This window comes from Rhineura floridana, chromosome 9, assembly GCF_030035675.1.
Source record: "Rhineura floridana isolate rRhiFlo1 chromosome 9, rRhiFlo1.hap2, whole genome shotgun sequence".
Taxonomy (NCBI): Eukaryota; Metazoa; Chordata; class Lepidosauria; order Squamata; family Rhineuridae; genus Rhineura; species Rhineura floridana.
The window spans coordinates 110,417,538-110,435,983 of NC_084488.1; the positions used below are offsets into that span (position 1 = coordinate 110,417,538).

Consider the following 18,446-nt stretch of genomic DNA (forward strand, 5'->3'; position numbering starts at 1 on the left):
GATGCCTGAGGTTTTAATCTTCTCCTCCCTCCCACTGCCTTTTCCTTTTGTGTTGTGCCTGAAGGCAGACATTGTTTTATGGATGAACTTTGTAATCTGTTCTTTGCCCTCCCCCCCGATGGAGCAGTGTAAAATGTATCAAATAAATAAATAAAATAGTACATATGAAAGTGCCAGCTAGAGCTAGCACTGGGCTTCTGTATTTTGATCACTTCCATTCCCTTTTGTGGTTTTGTCAAGCTATGTCTTGAGTGAGTGAATCTCCTTATGAGCCCTCATAGGCATGGCTGAATGATGTGTGATGGATCACATTAGAGATCCAGCTCTGCCTTTCATCACTGTGAATTTCTGGTATAGGTAACTCCTCCTCCTCTTCCTGTCCTCACTTTATCCAGCCTCCAAGAGTGCAGTTGTCCAGGAACTTGGGGGATCTTAGAGCTTTTACTTTTTTGGGAGCAGGGTACCACCAGAGTCCCTATGTCTCCAGCGTCCTATGAGCCAATTAACATGAAAGGGGAGTATGCTAGCCACAGAGAAGAGTCTTCTAACATGCTTCCTTGTCCTTTCCTGCTGCTTGGAGCCAATCAAAGTGAAAGGAGGTGAGTCAGCCACTGCGAAGACTCTTCTCAGTAGTTACTCTCCCCTGTCATGGTGATTGGCCCCTAGAAATGTCTATTGTGTGCGGGAGAAGGCATTAACAAGGATCTCATTCTCAACACAGCAGGGCAGAAAAAGGATTGGCGGAGGTGTGGCTGTGACTATCATGAGGGGACCCTGCCCTTCTGAATTTGCCACTCCGTTACTGCCTGCCTCCCAATTCTTTTGGCAATTTGCTTCTGAAGAGAGCGCATTTTGCTCTTATCTTCTGTTGCTGTGGTTCAGAGGTCTATCAGAAGTGAAAGGAAGATAGCAGCAGATTGACTTTGTGCTGGAGGTGAGCAAAGCTGCCTCTGAAACTGCACAAGGATCTGTTCTTTTTAAAAAGAGAGAACAAGAGAGAGCAGCTGGTACTATTTTTACATAGCCGTGCCGCATTTTGAATCCCCCCTGTAGCGCTATGAACCTATGGAAGAAACGATCTAAGTACTAGTTACTATGAAATACCCTGAGAGAGGAGAGGCAAAAAGTAAATGGTTGAAAATCGGTAGAGAGCATTTTTCCTCAATGCAGAACATTCTAATGTAAAAGCATCTACATACTGCTCTGCCCCACACCTCAGAGAAGACAAAACCTGAGAAAGTGTTTCTTAGTCCTGGGCTGGAAATCTGAAGCGAAAACAATGGAGACTAGAATGAGTTGGCTCTGGCTATCGTTGGCTCTGGCTCCACCTCCTGTTGGGTCCAATCCTTCTGCCCCACCAGTCCCTATGGGCACCAGCCATGGGGCTAAAGTAGGGCTGGTTAAGCCTTTGTCAGCCAGAGGTCCTTCTCCATCCTTGGACAACCTTCTGGGGGTTATATACCAGTGGTATACGTGGCTGTAACTGGGTATGGCCACTCCACCCACACACTCTCACAAACACACCACACATGCCCAAACATTCAGGACACAGACACATAAATACAGGACACATCGTGTCAAACAGTTGTTCTCCCACACTTCCTAGTGCATTTTTCATCACTCCTTACCACAGAACTTCTGGGCAGGGGTGGGGGTGTGTGGAAGCCGGTTTGTTGCACAAGAGCACCAAATCCACTTCAACTACACAACCTGGGGATTTGCTGGTATGTAATTGAATCCCACCTGTGAAATAACAACAATCTGGAAGCAGCCTCAGTGATTTGGCCATGTTGGCCATGGGGATTCACAAGCGACAGTGCCAGAGCCCTAATCATGCGATTCCAGCATCAGATAATTATTTAGGGAACCAGGGGCGGCTGGTGGTGCCATGTCAATAGGGCAGTGTTCTCTGCTCCAGGTTTCAGTCTGAACTTTCAAGGAGCTTTCCAAGGTGCTGAAGCAGATTCCACTGCAATACTGACATGGCGCCACCAGTCGCCACTGTAAGGAATGACACTGGCTGTCAATGAGACCATTAGACTGGGCATCAGGAACGATGCAAATCCAAATGCGTAAATACAGAAGAGGGTGTATCCCCCCTCCCGTGATTCTTTGCTTTCATGTTTGTTTGTTTGGCTGGCATTTGTGACTGATTGCTTTTGACTTGTTCCTACTATTTTTACAGTTCATTTTTGCTGTGTAAATATTTGTAGACACTGAAAGAAATGAGCAGATAAAAATAAAAAGAGAGAGATTTGATATGAACAGCTGGAGGCAGATGGATAATTCAAACTAAAGCACTTGACAAGAGGCAAACCATGCAGTGAAATAAAGAGGTTGAGAAAAGTGGGATGAATAGCAGTAACTGCTGACACAATAAGCTTTTTTTTCCCCCAGCAGGAACTGCTCAAAAGGAGCACATGCGTGCCGGTTCTTGCTGTGTAAATAAAAGGTTTGGTTAAACAGCATCAGTATCAGTGCAACTCATAAGGATGCTTCTATAAGAGGAATAAAAAGGGAAGAGGCACCACAGATCATATTGCAAACATATGTTGGATAATGGAACAGACTAAGGAATTTCAGAAGAAAATCACCCTGTGCTTTATAGATTACAGCAAAGCCTTTGACTGTGTAGATCATGAAAAACTATGGAATGCTTTAAAAGAAATGGGGGTGCCACAGCATCTGATTGTCCTGATGCGCAACCTATACTCTTCACAAAAAGCTACTGTAAGGACAGAATATGGAGAAACCGATTGGTTCCCCATCAGAAGGGGTGTGAGACAGGGGTGTATTTTATCACCCTATTTATTTAATCTATATGCAGAATGTATCATATGGAAAGCAGGATTGGACCAAGATGAAGGAGGTGTGAAAATTGGAGGGAGAAATATCAATAATTTAAGATATGCAGACAATACCATACTACTAGCAGAAGCCAGTAATGATTTAAAACGAATGCTGATGAAAGTTAAAGAGGAAAGCACAAAAGCAGGACTACAGCTGAACGTCAAGAAGACTAAAGTAATGACAACAGAAGATTTATGTAACTTTTAAAGTTGACAATGAGGACATTGAACTTGTCAAGGATTATCAATACCTCGGCACAGTCATTAACCCAAATGGAGACAATAGTCAAGAAATCAGAAGAAGGCTAGAACTGGGGAGGACAGCTGTGAGAGAGCTAGAAAAGGTCAAATGCAAAGATGTATCACTGAACACTAAAGTCAGGATCATTCAGACCACGGTATTCCTGATCTCTATGTGTGGATGTGAAAGCTGGATACTGAAAAAGGTGGATAAGAGAAAAATCAACTCATTTGAAATGTGGTGGTGGAGGAGAGTTTTGTGGATACCATGGACTGCAAAAAAGACAAACGTGTTAGAACAAATTAAACCAGAACTATCACTAGAAGCTAAAATGATGAAACTGAAGTTATCATACTTTGGGCACATAATGAGAAGACACGATTCATTAGAAAAGATAATAATGCTGGGGAAAACAGAAGGGAGTAGAAAAAGAGGAAGCCAAACAAGCGATGGATTTATTCCATAAAGGAAGCCACAGACCTGAACTTACAAGATCTGAACAGGGTGGTTCATGTCAGATGCTCTTGGAGGTCACTGATTCATAGGGTCACCATAAGTATTAGTCGACTTGGAGGCACATAACAACAACAACAAAGCCAAAGTCAATTATTCTGGAAGTGATTCCTCAGGATGGGAAAGTCCCTGAAGCTCATCTAGTCTAACTCTCTGCCCTAAGATTAGAGTGATCCTCGACACATTCTTTAAATACACCTTTGCAATGTACAAGGATGACTCAAGGCATGTTGCTGCCTGCAGGAGAATAGCAAATCCTCCCCCTAGCTAACTCATGATGCAGACTACCCAAGACCAACCACATTCTTTTAAAACCCCACGAGCACCTCTCCTGTGCAATAAAACAAATGAACAAGCTGAAGCTGAACCCCGATAAGACCGAGGTGCTACTTGTGGGGGACAAAAGAAGGTTGGGAGATGTTGACCTGAAGTTCAATGGGGTGAGTTTACCCCTGAAGGACCAGGTCCGCAGCCTTGGGATTGTACTTGACTCCAGGCTGTCCATGGAGGCTCAGATTTCGGCGGTGAGCCGGGCAGCCTGGTATCAACTACACCTCATATGAAGGCTGCAACCCTACCTTCCTGCTCATCAGCTCCCCCTGGTAGTTCACGCCCTGGTCACCTCTCGTTTGGACTACTGTAATGCGCTCTACGTGGGGTTACCCTTGAAAACGGTCCGGAAATTACAACTTATACAAAATGCGGCGGCTCGACTACTTACGAATAGTCGCCGCCGGGATCACATCACACCAGTGTTGTTCGATCTACACTGGTTTCCAGTTGTTTTCCGGGCCCAATTCAAGGTGTTGGTATTAACCTTTAAATCCCTATACAGTCTCGGCCCAGTTTATCTTACGGAGCGCCTTCAATGCCACCAATTATGCCGCCCGACAAGATCAGCCACTCAAGGCCTTCTCTCAATCCCGCTGACAAAAACAGCTAGATTGGCGGGTACAAGAGAGAGGGCATTCTCAGTGGCGGCCCCCACTCTCTGGAACTCCCTCCCACAAGATCTCCGGCACGCCTCTTCCCTAAATGTATTCCGTAAAGCCTTAAAGACCTGGCTCTTTCAACAGGCCTTTGGGATCTCCGGGGAGGGTTAATTACTGTGACTGAAATGCCTCCTACCCTGTTGTAATATTGTTGCTGCTGTATTATTCTCATACTGTTTTTTATTGTATTATTGTATTTTATCTCATTGTGTTTTAACTGTTTTGTACGTCGCCTAGAGTGTACGTCGCCTAGAGTGGCCTTTGGCCAGATAGGCGACACAGAAATTAAATTTATTATTATTATTATTAAGAACAATCTGCTGTCCTTGCTGACTCTCAAAACCAGCTGGCTCTCACGAACAGTAAGACTGGTGCTGATGCAATGCTATGTGTTAACTGCACACAGGACCACTGAGAGGTGAGTACAGGGGGTACAGATGGACTGTGCCCACAGCCAGCAGGGCCCCCAAATCCTGAACTTTCTTTTCTTAAAAAGCATGTCTCTATTTTTATTCCTCCTGGAATAGAAGTTAGGACACAAAATGTGCAGGTACCAGTTCTAAGGGATTTCTGTGAGATGAGCCAGCCCAGCTGCTCCTACCTTTCAGTCTTTTTAGCCAATGAGAGAAGTCAGAACTGTGACTGACGAGTGAGTTGCTAGAACACCAGGCAATAGACATCCCTTGGGGGTCCCAAAGAGCTGATGTTTTCTCCTCCCCTTTAGTGTATTCCCACTTCTAGTCCTGGGAACTCCATAGTGTGCCCCTCCTTTTTTCCCTAGCAACCAGTATGTGGTTTTCAGTGATGGGTTCATTTGAAATCAGGCACTCCTAAAAAGTTATTTTCTGCAAATACTATTACACAAGAACTGTGGGTGGCTTTAAAGAATCCACCCATCCGACAGGCAAATGCAAAAGGTGAAAACTTTGCAAAGAGGCTTAGGCGTGTCTCCTGCCGTACAGGAGCTCAACAGCAGGCATTCATTAAAAACTCACTGTATAGTTAACTTACAGTACAATGTGTACACGTCTACTCAGAAGCAAGGCTCTTTGTGTTTAATGGGGTTTACTCCCAGGTAAGTGGGTACAGGGTGGCAGGCTAGGCTTTGGTTGATGGTTGGCATTGTGGGAAAACAAGGTTCTTGTACCTTTAACAGCTGTGGCAGGCAGAAATTCAACAGCCTTTTCTAGTGTGGAAATACAATGATGAGAAAAGCTTAGCCAGTTCACATTCTGCCTGTCAGGCATTTTATTATGTGTGGCCTCTGTTTTTATTTTATTTCCTTCACCTGTACAAGAGGACACAAATTTTCATATTACACAAATCATAAGCAAATGTTATACAAATCTGGTCCTCATTTGCAAGTGGGTCAGAGGGTCCAATCCACATACAAGGTACTGGGCCCAGAAACTCCTGTTGGTATCCTTGAATACATTGATGTGGGGTGTGAGGGTGTTAGGCAACCAGCCCCTTAGCCAGAAATTGTATCCAGAGAGGGGCTTAAGGGGTTGAGGATTTATCGCAGAACAGTCAAAACGTAAATATAGGCAGCATAACAAGCTTAATGTTATTTAGTTGTATCAATTCTTTGTGAGTAATTTGGTAGGATTGCTACTGGTGGGTTTTTCTTCTTTATTCCTCACAAATAAGTCTAGAAATGTACTTTTTAGAAAGTGGAAAGTTTTGGGGGGTAGCGAAGCTGGAATATCCCTGAAGGGTGCAGGTCCCCACAGGCTCCCCTGTAGCTAAAGCCCTATAGGGAAGCATTTCCTTACTTCCTCCAGCCCCCCAGAGTTCCCAGGCTAAGTCCAATCAGTCATAGTTCACATGCCACAATGCTAAAACATCTAGGCCTTACACAGCAGTTAATGTGACCAGGGACCGTTCTCTAAAACATTTGTACAGAGAGCTGTACCTATAGGTCTATTCATTCATTCTACCTTTATTCCATAGAACGCAAGATGATACATGTAGCTCACCTGCCCCCCCCGAGCTTGGAAAAGTTACTTTTTTAAAACTACAACTCCCATCAGCCCCAGCCAGCATGGCCACTGGATTGGGCTGATGGGAGTTGTAGTTCAAAAAAGTAACTTTTCCAAGCTCTGCCCCCCACTTTATACTTACAACAACCCTCTGAGGTAGGTTAGGGTGAAAGATAGTTACTGACCCAAGATTATCCAGTGAGCTTCATGGCTGACTAAGGACTTTGACTCAGGCTTACTCTGACCTTAGCTGCTACACGACATGGACTCTGTAGGGGCCGACCCCATGAGTCATATTCCAGGCTCTTTTCCTGATAGTTCATTTTTTCCCTTAACAATATAAGAAGAGCCCTGCTGGATCAGGCCAAAGGCCCCTCTAAGACAGGATCCTGTTCTCACAGTGGCCAGCTAGATGCCCCAAGGCAGGGCATGAATGCAACAGCACCCTCCCACTCATATTCTGATACTGCAAGTAATATAGACCCATGATGACAGCTAGCCACTGATCACTTTATCATCCATACATGTGTCTCACCCCCTTTTAAAGCTGTTCATGGTGGTGGCCATTGCTACATTTTGTGGTAACTATGCACTCTGGGGAAAAGTCCTTCCTTTTTTGTCTGTCCTGAATCTCCCACCGTTCAGCTTCACCAGATGACCTCAGGTTCTAGTATTACATGCAATAGTATAGTGGCAAATTCAGGAGTGCAGGGTCCCTTTATGTTGGTCCTAGCCATGCCCCTCCCCATCTTCTACTGCAGGGTTGAGAATGAGAACCTTGTTAATGCCTTCTCCCACAATAGACATCCCTAAGAGCCAATAAGCATGAAAGGGGAGAGTGTTAGCTACTGAGAAGACTCCTCTCAGTGGCTGACTTGTCTCCTTTCACTCTGATGGGCTCCAATCAGCAGGAAAGGTCAAGGAAGCATGCTAGAAGACTCTTCTCTGTGGCTAAGACATTCCCCTTTCGTGCCGATTGACTCACAGGATGCTGGAGACATAGGGACCCTGGTGGGACCCTGCTCCCTCAAAAAGTAAAGGGTGTAAGACCCCCCTGAGACCTTGGACGACTAGACCCCTGATTACACGAGAGGGGAAAACTTCTTTCTACCCCTTTCCTCCATTTTATGAGTAATGTTATATACCTTTATCATGTCCCCCTCCCTTCCCTTTCCCCCTCTAAGCTAAAAAGCCCCAAATGTTGTAACCTTTCCTTTTTTCGTTTATTTCAAATGAGCCTGGCTCTTTTCCTTACAGAGTTACAAGTGAGAGAATACGTAGGAAGTATTCTCTCCTACTGACCAGCTTCATGACAATCCTCTTCCTGCTGGATTCTAGGAGATTTTAGCTCAGGCCTGGAAACCAGCAAAATAATTCTGCTGTAAGGAAGAACATGAGAGCATAAGAAGGGCCAATGGCCCATCTAGCCCAGTCTCCTGTTCTCGCAGGTGCCAACCAGATGCCTGTGGGAAGCATGCATGCAGGACTTGAGTGATCCCCAGCAACTGCTACTTCAGAGGCTTCCTGCCACTGATGGCTTTATCATCCATGGATTTGTCAGTGATAATTATTTTATTTTTTATTTATTATTTGATTTATATCCCTCCCTTCCTCCCAGTAGGAGCCCAGGGCGGCAAGCTTCAAATAATTAGGCCTAAAGCAACTGCACTAGGAGTCAGGGCTGAACAAAATGTCATGCAAATCCGATATTCAACAAAAATCCAGAATTTTGTGAATTTTGAAACATTTCCAATTTCCTCTTTTAAAATTAAACTTGGAGGGATGCTCACTGTTCCTTCTGTGGCACACAAGGAAAACTTAAAACTCTTGATAAACTTTAGGGTAATAAACTTTACTTTCAGTTTGCTAGTTCAAGACTTTTACATCTTTAAGAATGCTGAAGGGGGAAATCCAAATTATATTATATTATATTCCCAAATGGCTTCATATTACAACATATTATTGTAAGGTGTTTAGAATTTCCACAAGAAATGTAACCCCTCCTCCCAATTAGTTTCAGTTCTACTAAGTCCAATGAAACATTATAATTATTCTCTGCAGTTTGCCTTTCTCCACAATTTTCTTACTTACCTTGGATCTGTTGGAAGTGGGGGCAAGAGCAACTCTTGTTTGGGTTCTTTTCTTTGTATTCCAGAAGGAAGATAGAGTTAGGGTCCTCCAGCTGGCTAGGCTTGCCTATCTTTACGTGTGCTCTTCTCTACCTAACTTTCTTCCATTGTAAACTGATACGCTCAGGGAAGCTGACATGCCCCTCCTTCCTTTGTCTTCTTCTTTGACTGTCTGAGGAGAGAGGAGACATCTTTGTCTTTGGTCTCTCTCCTGAGCTATGAGGACAATACCCACATCTGGGCATTGCACCTCCAAGTTAGTTAGTTAGTTAGTTAGAACTGGGTATGCCTTTCCTATCTACTACATATTTCTATAAATAAAGTAGATTTTCTTATTTTACTAAGTCTCAGTGATCTAAATGCAGGGTAAAAGCCTACATCTAAGGTAAATACACACACTGACACACAAGCAGCTCAGACCACTGAGTATCTCTGCCTATATATACATATTTCCATAACAAAAGGATTATGGCCACCAGAAAGGTAAACTGAATTGCAAGTTGTGCCTGAAAGCTAAAAAGGCTAAGTACTGTGTGTGATTTACAAACAGATTGAAAGGAGACTCTAGGTTAGAGAAAGAAAAGCAGAACAAAAGATAGGAAACCATGGCTGAAGAATCAACACTTAAGACAAGCATCCCAAGGCTGGAGAAGGACAATTATATGATTTGGAGTCTCCGAATAATGGCACTTTGGAAGGGGAGAATCTGCATGGAGTCCTGACTGATCCTGAACCCTCAGCAGTGGATGAAGCAGCCACTGCCTCCTGGAAGCATAAGCATGCCAAAGTGAAGTCTCTTCTTATTTCTGCTTTTTCAGATGAGGAACTAAATATTTGCACGGGCTGTAGGAATGTGAAAGAAACATGGGAGAAGCTTGAAAATGTGTGTCACAGAAAATCTAAAAATCATGTGATGTTTTCTCTATAAGTTGCTTTACATGCTGAAACAGTCTGACAGAGAAGAACTGAATACACATCTAGAGAGATTTACAAGTCTGCTCTGAGAATTAGAAAGATGTGGTAGATCGTTGGATGAAGATTTACAAAAATTAATACTCCTGGTCTCTCTAAATGAACATCATTGAGTGACTGCTTGCATACTAGAACAAACAGATTAGAATATGGATCAGATTATGTCATATATGAAAGATCAGGACTATAAAGAGAGGCAGGAACAAGCTCTGTCTAAAAAAGCAAATTTTACTGTGGGCAGAAACAGCAACTAAAGGCAGGACAGAGAGATGAGTCATGCCCCGAAGCCACAGCAGGGTACAGACAAATAAAGGAACAATTGCTTCAAATGCACATCTCCTAATCACCTTCAAAGAGATTGTCTTGGAAGAGACAGAGAAGAAAGAGTTGCTTTTAAATAGAAGCAAGCTGAAAGAAAAACACATAGCCAAACTAAAGTGAAGCATTCCATTTACCATGTGTCTGATGGAAAGAACTATGATTATAAAACCAGATTTTTAATTGACACCAATTGTACCACACATTTAATAAATGATAAAAAATTGTTTAAGAACTTAAGCCTTCATACACAGAATGTAATTACAGCATCAGGAGATGTGTTCTGTTCTCAAAGAATAGGCTCAGTGGAGCTGCTTTGCAAAATGCCAGACGGTGCCAGAGAGCTTGAACTGAAAAATTGCCTATTTGTTCCAGCATTTAATGATAATTTAATAAGTGCCACTAAAATAATGAAGCTTGGAGGTGAACTGCATTTACAGGACAGAATTTGCCAAGTTTTAGATCAAGAAGTGTGTTGTGCTGCAAAATTGAAAAATGGGCTTTTGCATTTGGAATATTTTTAAACTATGCATGCAATTATAGCAAAAAAAACAAAAACACCCCTGTGATTCTGGATGTTTACATGTTTGGCATAGAAGAATGGGACATGCCAGCTTAGCCAGAATCAATGCTTTAAAGAAAGAAAATTCGGCTAGAGGCATTAAAATTGGACAATGTAAATTCACAGAAAAATGTGAATGTTGTATAAAAACAAAAAGTATGAAACCAAAATGTCCTAAGAAAAGTGAAAAGAAAACTACAAAACCTCTAGAATTAATTCATACAGACCTTTGTGGACCCATAAGAACGCCATCACAGGGTGAAAATTTATACATGCTCAGCTTCAAAGATGATTACTGGAGGTATATTGCAATGTACCTACTAAGGGAAAAGTCATGTACTTCAAAAACTGAAGGACTAGGTCAGAATTGTATCCAACAAATTTGGCAGAAAGCCACAGATTATAAGATCTGACAATGGAGGAGAATTTGTGTCCAGGGCTATGTAAGACTCATGAGGAAGGCATAGAGCACCAGACTACTGTTGTTTATACTCCAGAACAAAATGGGATCACAGAACGCATGAACTGGACTCTTGGACAGATGATTTGTTCCTTGTTGGAAGATGCACAGTTACCACAGAAGTACTGGGGGAAAGCAGCGGTTACTGGCACCTATCTGCAGAACCAACTTCCAGCAGTTGCAACCAACAAAACACCTTTCGAGCTATGGCATGTTCGTACACCAAGTGTGTCTCACCTTTATGTATCTGGCTGCAAGGCCTTCGTGGACATCCCAAAACAAAAGAGGTCAAAATTTGACAATACTGCCAAGGAAGGAATATTCACTGGATATTCTTCAAGGCAGAAGGGATACCGAGTCATAGATCCCATAACTGGTGAAGTTGGAGTATACAGAGCTGTCCACTTTGATGAAGAAAAGTGTGAACACCAACCAGAAAGGGAGCCACACCAAACAGATGACAGCGAAGTTGAAGAAGAAACGGAGCTATTTTCCGCAACAGAAGAGATCACAGTAATATACCAGCAGAGGAAGGCAAGGAGTCTGAGCCAGAAGAGGCATCAGAGCCAGAAGGGGCAGCCAAAGCACCAACACCCAGACACTCTGAATGCACCAACAAAGATGTACCACCAGAAAGACTTGCTTACCTCATGAGAGATGAACTTCCAGAGCCAGAGACCTGGAAAGAGATTGAAGCTTCACCCAAAGCTGAAGCTGACAGGTGGAGGCAGGCAGCCAAGGAAGAGCTGGAAGCTATACACAAGAATAAAACTTGGACACTGACCAAGCTTCCTCAAGGAAGGAATGATGTAGGCTGCAAGTGGATATTCCAGAAAAAGCCAGATGCTGAAGGGAACATTGAGAGATACAAGGCAAGACTAGTAGCCAAAGGATACTCTCAAAAGTATGGACAAGACTACTATCAAACTTTTGCTCCTGTAATCAAACACACTACCATCAGAACTCTTCTGAGTGTTGCTGCTAACAAGAAAATGCAGGTGGAACACATGGATATAAAAACAGCATTCTTGCATGGAGAAACAGAAGAGGAAATTTACATGCAACAACTACCAGTGTTTGAAGTTCCAGGAAAAGAAACCCTAGTGTGTAAACTTCATTAGAGATACCTACTGCAGAGGACTACTCAGGATGGAATGTTGTCATGCCATGACTGCAGACGCTTTGATGAAGGAGGTGGGCAAAGTCAGATACTGCAAGCTGCAAGACAAGATGAACCTCATGGGCTGACCCAAACACTCGTTGAGAAGGGGTGTTGGAAGTGGGGCAAGAGCAGCACCTGTTTGGGTTCTTTTCTTTGTATTCCAGAAGGAAGATAGAGTTAGGGTCCTCCAGCTGGCTAGGCTTGCCTACATTACCTGTGATTTTCTCTATCCAACTTTCTTCCATTGTAAACTGATATGCTCAGGGAAGCTGACGTGCCCCTCCTTCCTTTGTCTTCTTCTTTGACTGTCCAAGGACAGAGGAGACATCTTTGTCTTTGCTCTCTCTCCTGAGCCATGAGGGCAATACCCAAGTCTGGGCATTGTGCCTCCAACTTAGTTGGAACTAGGTATGCCTTTCCTTGCTGCTATGTATTTCTATAAATAAAGTTGCTTTTCTTATTTTACTAAGTCCTAAGTCTCAGTGATCTAAATGCAGGGTAAAAGCCTACTTCTAAGGTAAATGCACACACTGGCATGCACAAGACTGCTGAGTATCTCTGCATATATATACATATTTCCATAACAAGATCAGTTGCAACAGAAACTTGAGCAGTGAAGTTCTTCCTGGATTGGACCAGTTCCTCCTGAGAGAGGGGGGGAATCCTTTTAAAGGGGGGGAATCCTTGTAGCAAAACAGTATATCAGAGAGAAAGCTAATCAGAACCCTTCTTCTTCGCCTGCAAGTTTTAAATGTGCAAGGATTTTTCGATGCTGGAAACATTTAAATACATGCTCCTCCCCCCTGCAGCTTGAAGTGGCTCAGTCCAAGAGAAAGCTTTAACATTTGACTGTGGGATAGATAAACTGGCATTTCCTATCCATGTTGGGGTTTTCAAGGTGATTTCCCCACCACTCCCATCACCAAGCAAATCTGCATTTCCTATTGGCCAAACATAAAATGTTTATGCTCGCTTGTGATTGTTCTGTGGCTCATACTGGTGTGTTTTACTTTTTAATCACATGCAGCCCAGTCCTATGTATCAAATGTATATCCCATCGTGCTCAGTGGAACTTATTTCCACGAAAATGGCCAGAAGACGACAGCTGTACTGTGCTGTGCTGTGCAGTCCTATACATGTCTGCTCAAAGGTAACTCCCAGTGAGTTCAAGGAGGGTATCAGATTAGAGTCTTAATCAGGAATACATATGGGACAGGGATGAAGTGAAGGCAGGGCACTCAATAGCAAAGGAGACAACAAAAGATGGATTTGTGGAAAGCAAAACCTAAGGTATCCTGTGTCCTCTTTCAAATTATCATGGTCATCATCATCATCTTTCCAGCACTTTTACAAAATGCTGCAGAACCACCACCCCCAGGCCTCATTTGGACTATTCCACTGGTATAGCATGACCTCTGTTCCCAGGTCACCCAAACCAGGATATTAACTTCTATAGGGAGGGACTAGCAATCTAAGAACATGCCAGAGAGGAAGAGAGGGGGGCAGTTTTCTTCTCTGCATTTCCCTCAACACAGCCTTTGGCACTGGCAAAACGAAACCAGATTATTAGGATTTCCACCTGCTCTGGGTGCCATCTAGATTCTGCCCAAGTCAGTAGTGAAGAGCCAGGACCCTCCGAATGGCTCTGGACTGCCCACACAAACTTCAGGGTGCCTAAAAGCCAAGCTTTTCATTCCCCCCCGTGCCATTTATTGTGTTAAGTTCTTACCCACCCAGTCCTTAGGGATCCGGGCAGGTAGCTAGCCACACTTAAGCCAAACAAGACTCTAAGAAATGTGAAGCATGAATTAAAAATGATGTTTAAGAACAAGCAAGCTCCCACACGTCCCTATAAAAGCAACCAGTCAAATGTCTGTTTGTTTGAAACAAATTAACACCCTAAACTGCAACATGGAATTAAACATCCCCAGGTGGCCCCAGTACCCGAAGCAAGGGGCGAAGAGGAGCAAAGCGCACTTACTTAAGAGACTGTCTTGGTGGGAGCCGTTGACATGCCCATCGGGGTGGATTTGGAGATGGAAACCGATGCCCACCCTGCAATACAAGCTGCCGGTTCTGCGCCCGGATGGGCTCCACTGGAAACTGCTCCTTTCGGAGCCGCTGTCGTGAGCTCCCGAAGAGGGGGAAAAATAAGAGGAAGGCGCTGAAAAGGAGGGAGAGGAGGAAGAAGAAGAAGAAGCGGCGTTCCTGCTTCCAGTCCTGCTTCTGCTGCTGTTTATGGCACGGGAAGCCGCGTCTCCAAGTTGCGCTCTGTGGGGCAGCGTCTCCTTCTGTGCCAAAGCGAGGAGGATCAGGTGGCTGGGGAAGAGAAGGCAGAGGAAGACAGACAAGCTCATTCTTCCAGCGGGAGGGACGCGCAGGGCATTTTGCGGAGGCAGCTGCTAATGCTGCCCCTTTGGGGCAAGCGGGCGTACGCTCCGCCGCGCTGGGAAGGCATCGCCGGCCCGCTGGAGGGAGAGCGCGATCCGAGAGCGCGGCGCTCGCACGGAGATATTTATAACCCGGGTGATCTCACAGCTCTCCCCTACATGCCTGGAGTCTAAACGAGGCTCTCTTCGCCAGCCTTTCCGAGGTTGGGGACTGGAGGGGGGGGGCGGGAGACAAGGACGCCTCGCAGGACCCCCGGCGGGAGGAGGGAGAAAGGAGGAGGAAGAGGACGGCGGAGAGGCGAGGGTCACCCCTGGCCACGCCGGAGAGGCGCAGGGCGCACCAGGGACGCTCGGCCGGCGGCCCTTTTACACGCCAGAGGGCTGATTTCCTACCCCACCCCAGTCAAGACTGGCGGGCTGCGAACAATTCATGAACCGAGACAGGCCAAAGGGGCTCCCCGGGGAAAGGGGGCCGAAAGGAAGGAAACGGTGATCTCTTCTGGGGGTGGGAGAAATAGCCTATCACCAGCCCACATTCGCTGGATGCAACTGGCAACTTGCATGGGAACGGAATTGATCCCAAAGGCCTTTATGATCGATCCACAAACCACGTGGGCCGGAATGACTTGACTGCAGCCGAGAGGGTCCCGTGGAATTCACTGCCACAAAAGGTGGGACATGGCCACTAGTTTAGATGGCTTTACAAGGGGATCGGACAAATTCATGGAGGAGGAGAGGTCTGCCAGTGCCTAGATGCTGTGGTAGCTGAATGGTGTCGGAATTCTGTTGAGTTGCGTAGCAGAGCGGAGAGTATTGAGCGAGCTTACCTGTGTGTTTGAATCTTTGCTAAGATTCTACCTTCCCTGCAAATTAGTCAGACAGAGACTTTAAGCTGTAAAATAAGAAACAACTACTTTATTCTGGAAGTACATGCTTGATAGGAAAGAGTCCTATATCTAGCTAACTAGCTATGTTGGAGCAGTCTGTGCAGCTCTCATGCTGGTTGAGAGGGAGAGACAAAGGAAAGATGTCTGCTCCCCTCTCGAGAGAGAAGAAGGAACTGGGATCAACATTCTTTGCATATCAGTCTAGCAGGGGAGAGACAGCAAGGATCAAAGGACAGGTATAGCCTAGCAACAAAGAGGTCTCCTCCCTAGCTACCCTTTTTAACCCCATGCAGCCTCAACCCACCAAGCTGGAGTTGAACCTCATACATTCCAACAAATGGAACCTCCATCCCCAGGGGCAGTATACCACTGAATAGAAATGCTCTGTCTGTCTATATGGGGTGTTGCATTCACGCTCTGCCTTGGTGCAGCTGCCTTCTAGAAACAGAACAACGGTGCGATCTTGCAGGGCTCTTTCCTGGTATTATAAAATCCGGCTTACCAGGGTTGTGGATCGGGAAGGAGAATACAGAAGAGAGGAAGGCGGAAAGTGCATGTAGGCGCGCGCTAGGTTAGACACAGACAAGCAGTGTGTAACCCTAAACATGTTTACTCGGAAGTAAATCTCCTTGTGTGCCATGGAGCTTTCTCCCTTGCGCAGGGGTGGGGAACCCTGTGTGGCCTTCCAGATGCTATTGGACACCAACTCCCATCAGCCCCTGCCAGCATGCCCAAGGGTCAGGGATGATGGGAGCTGCTGTAGTCCAGCAACATTCGGAGGGCAATGGGTACCCTCCCCCTGCCGCATGTGTGCGTGCTGAAGACTGCAGCACGAACCTGCCCTAGGAGCTGGTTTGTTGAACTGGGCCAAGTTCAAGGCTCTAGTTTTGGTGTGCAAAGCCCTATACAGCTCAGGACCAGGATACCTGAAATACCGTCTTACCCTTTATATACCCAGCCGATCACTGCACTCTGCAGGTGAGGGCCTCCTGCAGATACCGTCTTACCTGGAGGTCCGTTCTACACAACATAGGAAGCGGACCTTTAGTTTGGCGGCACCTACCCTGTGGAATTCCCTCCCCTTGAATCTCTGCTATCCTTTCGGCGCCTTTTGAAGACTTTCCTCTTTCAACAAGCCTTTTAAGTTGAGAGCTATCCCAATCTGCGTCTGTGTTAGAATTGCTTGTTAATATGAGGGATTTTTTAATAATATGTTCTTAACCCTTTTTGAAAGATGTTTTAAAAGCTTTTTAAAAAATGTTTTTGACGTTGTTTTGTTTTAATGTATTTTAAGGTCTGTTTTTATAATGTTTTAAAGTGTTTTTAGCGTTTCTGTTTGCCGTCCTGGGCTCCTGCTGGGAGGAAGGGCAGGATATAAATCAAATAATAAATAAATAAATAAATAAATAACTAGGTAGAGGATCAGGTTGCAGCCTGGGGAAGGGGGAATAAACGAGAGGCAGGGTTATCACTGGCAGCGGCTCAACTGAGAGCACGGAACGCCCCCCCCCCAGTCGGAAAAGGACCGGAAGGACCAATTCCGGTGGAAAGTCATTTCAGGTCTGGAAAAAAGTTTCTAGCAAGGATGGTTCTGACAGGCCAGATGCAGGAACCATTTAAGCCTAAACGTTTGGATCGTGGGGAAGGGTCGTAGCTCCCCGGCATCTCCAGGCAGGGCTGAGAGACACTCCAGTATGAAACCTTGAGGGCTGCTGCTGGTCAGTGTACACAATACTGAGCTAGATGGACCAGCGGTCTGACTCGGTATAAGTCTGCTTCCTCCGTTCCTATGCATTGCTGAAGCTGTCAGCGGCTCTCGCTGGCTGTGTTCTACCTTGACTTGCGCAAGCGGTTAAATGCCTCTGAAGACCAGTGGCTGGGAATCGCAGGAGGACGAGTGCTCGTGCGCTCAGGTCCTGCTTGCGGGCTTCCCATTGGGGCATCTGGCTGGCCACCATGAGAACCGCACGCTGGACTGGATGGGCCACTGGCCTGATCCAGCAAGGCTCTGTTTAGGTTCCTTTGTTTCACTGGCAGCCCGATCTGGAAGCAGCGCGATTCTGTGTGGACTTTACTCAGAAGTAAGTCTCGCTGAGCTTGGTCAAACGCTCCAGCAGCTTTGTTTAAGGGACAGAAGGCAAAGGAAAGGAAAACTCGCCACCTTCTTGGGGATAAGCCTCATCGATGAAAGTTAGAGCTACTTTAGAGCAGTGGTTGAATGACTGCGAAAAGATACCGAGGCTCAGATTTTGACAGGGAACCCTGACCTCTCTGAGCTGACAACCTCCTCTTTCAATCGCCAGAAGTACAAGACTGGCTGTGTTTAATCACAGGAGAGATACCACTCTGTACATGCCCAGATGCACGCTCCTCTTTATCAGTGCTTCCTATCGGCAAGGGATGACATTGCAAAAGGGGATCTGGGACTGAACCTTTGGGGGGATTTAAAAACCACCTGGCCTTTGTATTACCTCCAACTCAGTTGTGGATCGGGATGCGTCAGGAGCAAATCGGCTTAAAGCTCACCAAACAGCCTATCTAGCGGAGCTGCTGGGGAGGGGAGCAGCCTGAGACCCTGAACCCCTTCACTTGGAAGTCGTCGTCCCCCTGCTTAAAACCAGCGGGGATCGTTTTCCATGGGGTGCGCGTGTGTGGATGGCGATAAGAACCGATTGAGCAAACTTCCATTTCGCCGGCTGGCCGGTGGGGCGGGTTGGCAGGAGCGGATCGCCCCACTGAACTCAGTGAGACTTCCTGCCGGTGCGTACACCGCCGCAGGATCAGGCTTTCAGGCGACGTGCCTGTTTTACAGTCGAGTCCAGGCGAAGGAGCTCTGGGTCGCCCATCGTACCGCGGGCCCCTCCCCGGGCCGATGAATAATTCACCCGCCGTGTGCGATGATCAAAGGCACGCCCGCCCTCCCATCCAGCAGCCGCCTGCAGCCTTCGGTTAGGACGACTCCTGTGCGTGAGACCTTGGCCGTCTCCTC

The 18,446-nt window shown here is 45.8% G+C and overlaps 1 protein-coding gene across 2 annotated transcripts in view; it reads right to left on the reverse strand.

The window, feature by feature from the left end:
• Positions 1–14,550, reverse strand: part of FGF5 (fibroblast growth factor 5) — a 40,660-nt gene extending 26,110 nt beyond the window's left edge. The window contains exons 1-2 of one of the 2 annotated variants that reach the window (XR_009757928.1): positions 14,162–14,550; positions 8,669–8,878 (exon numbers count right to left, since the gene is read on the reverse strand). Coding sequence is in view for 1 of the 2 variants with exons in the window: in XM_061584794.1 (XP_061440778.1) it covers positions 14,162–14,537 (376 nt within the window). In the remaining variant the exon portion in view is untranslated. The remainder of the gene's footprint in view (positions 1–8,668; positions 8,879–14,161) is intronic. The other variant, XM_061584794.1, reaches the window with a different exon arrangement.
• Between the last annotated feature and the right edge of the window lie 3,896 nt (positions 14,551–18,446).